Below are 5,231 nucleotides of genomic sequence, written 5' to 3'. Positions count from 1 at the left end.
TACTTGTATCTGATTAACATGGAGGTAGAAAATTGTAATTCTTCCCTGTGTTGTTTAATTTGATTGCAGTCATATTCAGTCCTGTTGGTGAGTTTTTGTCTTGTTCTAACCATTCTTGCATTCACTTCATTTTTGAACTTTCCCTAAACATAGAAATCTAATGGAGTTAGATCATGGCATCTTTTAGGCCACTACTGGCCCTAATCGTCCATGCATTCAGCCATTACTGTATGTTTCCCCTACAGTCTGGAACACCGTTAAATGTTCACTTTCCATGTCATGATCTATTTTAAGCTATTGCTTTAAGACTAAGTAAAATGCCAAAGAAGCCATGTGGTTGCCACTTCTGATCCCTGGACCTCCCAGTGTTTGTTCACCAGATCAAATGAAATTATTGTTCAGTCCCTCATTTGTTTTACGCCTTTGTGGACAGCACAGAAGATGTCTCAGGTGACATGAATTTAAGTCTTCCTGCCTATTCGATTATTTGCCCTATTCCGTACCCAACCGACTTTTCAGTGTAACTGAGAAAGCACGTGCAACTGTTTATGTGTACTAGCAGACGACACTATTAAGGTGTGCCCTCCGTACAATGACGTCAGATGTACCCACAAATCTTTGCTGTAGAAGGATGAGAACTATAACATGGCGATGGTTGCTGCGAAGATGAGCGGTCACTTACAAAATCAGCTTACACGGTCTTTGGAACGGTTAATAGAAGAAGCTTATTTAAGCGGTGAATTAAAGTTAACAGGAAGAAAACTGAAAGATTTTCCAAACACAGGAGGAAAGTATAACCTCAGCGATACGGTCATTGCAGGTACGTGCACAAGTTTCAATGTTTCGCCTGCCAGGCTGCTTTGTTATTAGACAGGGCAGGGTCGATGGGAAGGGATGTCAATTCATGGGCTTGATGAAAAGTATTCGATTTAATATTTTGATAGTCCGGCACGTGCCTTACTTTGTTCTTGCCGTAGCGTAAATTATTTGTTCTTATGTATGAGGTGAATTGAAATACGACTAGGATTCTTCGCATCTGCAGGTAAACTATTGGATGTAGTGCAATAAACTGTTTCCAGGGCTAACAAAACGTCTGATTTAGATGTTTGAAGGATATCCAAGTATATTTTTCAGTATTTTCATGTGGAACGTAATCATATTGAAACATGGTCATAATTCAATGGAGAAGTTAGTAAATATTTTTGAGGGTGTTATAATGGTTTTTTGTGTGGTCAAGGAAAGGGAAGTGTTCCAGCCACTTAATAGGATATCATCACGTAGCAGTAATTTATAGTTCAGAAAGGGTGGCCTTGACCCTTAACACTTCACTATCAATGGTATATATGCTATATTTAGACTAAAGAGGTAATCTGCTGTAGACAGCTACCCACTTATTGCAGGACTCCCCAGAAGCATAAGAATAGAAACTTGCAGCAGTGGGATACCATAAAATAAGAGGTACCATTGATATTATTAAGAACTTAACAATTTCCTTATTATTTATGTAACATGGGTAAACATAAGTTTTCGGTTGCTGATGATATAGATGTTAAGTCTTTAAAAAATAGTTTATTATGAGACCAACAGCTTTGCTATCTGAGTTTGGCAAGCAATCTGGTTCTTCCAGGAAAATTAACCATAACTGCCTCCCTGGCTTATGCGTGGTTTACATTAAGCACGTATGTAAACAGATCAATCTGTACTGGGCCATTGAAAATTCTCTAGTGTTTATGAAGTGCCCACACATGATTTGAAAATTGGAGTGTGGTGAGCAATCAGTGCTCAGAGAATAATGGGTTTATTTTTTTTAAATTCTGAACATTACATAAGACCAATTATTTTTTGATCATTTGGTTGAAGGTGAAGAAAACATATCAGTATTTCATGCAGAACAGTGCTACGGCTGACACAGCTGTTCTATGAACATTGAAGCTTTTGGTGATTGTCACCCGATTTAAACTCATGACTTTATTTTTGGGGCACACTAAAAGATAAAGTGTACCTTAATAATTTTTATTCACTATAAGAGCAGAAAGAAAAATATGTGGTAGTAAATTTACCTTATTCCCAGACAGCAACTTTGTCATGTGCTTAGAAACATTTTCTCAAGATGTGAGGCCTGCATAGAAATTTGCTGAATGATTGCTACCATTTAGTTCACCATATTTTATATTTTCATCTCTTGTCTGAAAGCTAAACTGTTATGTCCCCTGTTGTTTTATATGGGTATGGAACTTGGTCACGGGGAAAGAACATGGATTAACTAACAGCATTAGTTCTGAGAAAATCATTAGAGCCAAAGAGAGTAGAAGTGATGGGAATATTGGTAAAACCATGTAGTGTGGAACTTCATAATTTATATTTCCCCCCAAATATTATTAGGGTGATTAAGGAGGATGTTGACAGGACATGTAGCATGCAAGTGATGGAGTTACGTGTGTATAAAATATTAATCTGTGAGTCTGAAATTAAGAGACCACTTTGGAAACCAATGCATAGATTGGAGTATAATTCAAAGATTTTTTAAGGGATATGTTGTGAGATTTGAATTTAACTTATCTGGCCCTGGATAGGATCGAGTAGCAGGTTTTTTTGAGCATGGTAATGAACCTTAGGTTCCATCAAAGGTGAGAAATTTGTTGAGAATGTGAGTAACTTTCATTGATCCAAGAGAAACGTCTGTATGGAGTTAGTTAACAGTAAATAAGTGTAAAAATAATGGGGAGGGTGTGTCTGCCCTACATGTTTTTATCTCTCAGTGTACTGAATGCACTTTGATGAAATTTGGTAATGTGGAGTAAATTTAATTTTTGTTTACATCTGTCAGATATGAACAGTACTTCACATTGAAGTTCAGATAAGTCAGAAACAGTTTATCATACTAACAATTTGCATGTAAAAAATTATGGAGCTCATTAAGATTCACAGTTTGTATTTGAAACATTTTTGTGGTTTTAAATAGCGAAAAATACAATTCTTTCGAAGTGATTGCCAAGGGGTTGATCAAGTATGTGACGAAAGTGATTCTGACATAACCATCGTTGTTTTACTCTGGAAACTAGTAATTACTACTACAGCCGATAGTGGTGCTGCTGAACGAAGACAGATGGGGAACGCAGAATGATGTCAACGCAAACGCGGCGTATGTGCTGCAGTATTGGGAGATTAAATTTGTGATACAAGTGCAGAGACATTCCCACGTGGAGTATGGAACACAAGCGGCCGGCCATGAGGATATGACGCAATAGTTGGAACTGTTCATGGAGGCAGGTAGAACCTGCAGTAGACGCAAATGTTTTTTAGCGCATCGTGCCCCTCCTGCGAGCTACAGAAGGTGCTTTTGTTGTTCATTACAACTCTTTGCACTATTCTTTGAAGCAGTGCAGTTGCTTAGTATCTTTTACACTTTGTATCTATGTTTGAAATGTGCTGAATAATTTTTGGCCGTTCTGTATATTCGATTAAGTAATATTAACTTACGGATTTTTTGATTACATATTCCGTGTTTATATTGCATCTACATTGACTGATAACACTGCGGTTTGTGTGCACAAGACGGGTTTCTACGTCAGAGCTCTTCCAAGAGTGACAATTCATGCGGTTTTATTTTTCGATAACCTTTCCCCATTTTACAATGTCAGTTAACTTTAATTAGAGTATACAGATAGCATGTGACATCCGCGAAGTATCTTCAAATTCGAATTTGCGGAGGGTACTTACACGGTCACTGAAACACAGCAACATAATGCTGCCGGACAACATGAGCATGATATTTCGTTTGTCATTGTCCTCTCCATCACTTCACCCATTTCCTCCTGGCTGCTGCCTGATTTCGTTGCTGGTTGCTTTCAGTTATTCTAAGACGTGAATAGGGTTTTTCTGTTATCCTGCGTGTTTGGTACACTGGCTCCATTTCCCTTAAAACACTGGCTGAGATGATGGGAGTATGTGGATAAATAGAAAATTATGCTGTTGGCAGGAAAATTAGTGTTGCGGGAAAGACTGCGGTTCTATTATTGTAATTGCAGTAACATTAGAATGTTTGCAGTGGTAATGTTTCTCTTTGTATACTCACTGTAATTCTTAGTTGACTTCTTGTTCAGATATAAAAATGTCTGGTTTTGATGAAGAATGATCGTGCACACGCTTTCAGCAGAATGTGCTAAAAGTAATGACGGGTAGATTATGAATTCAGAACACAGAATAGAGTTCTTCCTCAATAGAATATATTATTATTATTATGAGGGAAGTTTTGCAATGAAGGAAATCTTGTGAATAATTAGCCTGTCGTGACAACCATATCGGCCTGTATTATGGTCTTCTGGGTTGTAACACCATATAATCTTGTCGGTGGTTACCAGCGTTTCGGAAGAACTTGCTACCCTGAAATGTTGCAGATAGCATATTATTTGTTTTTACAGACATTTTGATATTTAGAAATGACTGCAGACCGGGTAGCCTGCAGAGAAGTTTGTGATATTTGATGTTTCCGGCGGAGGATTGAATGTTTTTTTGCTGCCCGCTCTTTTATTTACCCACTTTTATAGCAAACAGTTATTGACGGTAGAGGAACTGCGTTAGGCATACATTATTTCGCTTGGCGTGTTAAATATCTGCAGGTTTTTTTTAACACGGTAGCGTCTTTAGCAGTAGTAGTATAACATTTGTCATTATAATCGGCTTCTGGTTTTGCCAATTTCTCTCACAAATGGAATCACTTCACCACCACATCATCACCACGAGTTTGGTCTCATTTCGTAATATGAACTTCACTGGGGCAGGGCTTCTGGTAGATTAAGGCAAGGGGTGAATGCTTGGACGTTCTTCTCAGGCTTCTGTTGAATTGGCATCTACAGTTTGCCTTCCTTGCTTCGTGCATCCGTCAGACTCGTGTGTGATCTTTTTTTTTTGACTTCCGTTCTGAAAGTAATAATTAAGTTTCTTTTGCTAAATGAAAGAAATCTTACCATGCTCATAAGTAGGGTTTCTGTATATCTATCGAGGTCTTAATTCATTGTTTCAATGTAGTATAGCTCCGTACTTTATGAGATTTTATTTCTGTTAAACGCCAGCAAGCATGTGTTTAAAAATTGCTGTGTGATTCAGAATACAGTTTTTGTGGACACGATTATGGGCTACGCAGTCAGCTCTAAATTGTTTTGATCTTGACCTCATATCTGAGCATCAAAATGGCAGAAATGTAGTGTGGAATGTAATTGCCCACTTGTGCT

The 5,231-nt window shown here is 37.9% G+C and overlaps 1 protein-coding gene and 1 long non-coding RNA gene across 7 annotated transcripts in view; one reads left to right on the top strand and one right to left on the bottom strand.

Moving 5' to 3' along the window:
* Nucleotides 1-5,231, bottom strand: part of LOC147875062 (uncharacterized) — a 41,849-nt gene that overhangs the window by 18,177 nt on the left and 18,441 nt on the right. The gene's annotated exons all lie outside the window — the stretch shown is intronic.
* The window catches only part of Lrch (Leucine-rich-repeats and calponin homology domain protein), a 69,677-nt gene continuing 65,046 nt past the window's right edge, over nucleotides 601-5,231 (top strand). For 3 of the 6 annotated variants that reach the window (XM_022072087.2, XM_022072086.2, XM_022072083.2), the window contains exon 1: nucleotides 601-820. In XM_022072087.2, coding sequence (XP_021927779.1) covers nucleotides 646-820 — 175 coding nt within the window. In that variant the 5' untranslated portion in view covers nucleotides 601-645. The remainder of the gene's footprint in view (nucleotides 821-5,231) is intronic. The other 3 variants (XM_022072082.2, XM_022072085.2, XM_022072084.2) reach the window with 2 other exon arrangements.

The sequence above is a fragment of the Zootermopsis nevadensis genome, unplaced genomic scaffold, assembly GCF_977971745.1.
Source record: "Zootermopsis nevadensis isolate Lab colony 2312 unplaced genomic scaffold, Znev_1.0 Znev_ptg000002l, whole genome shotgun sequence".
Taxonomy (NCBI): Eukaryota; Metazoa; Arthropoda; class Insecta; order Blattodea; family Termopsidae; genus Zootermopsis; species Zootermopsis nevadensis.
Note: the sequence above shows the minus strand (reverse complement) of the source record. Positions and strands in the feature narration are given on the sequence as shown.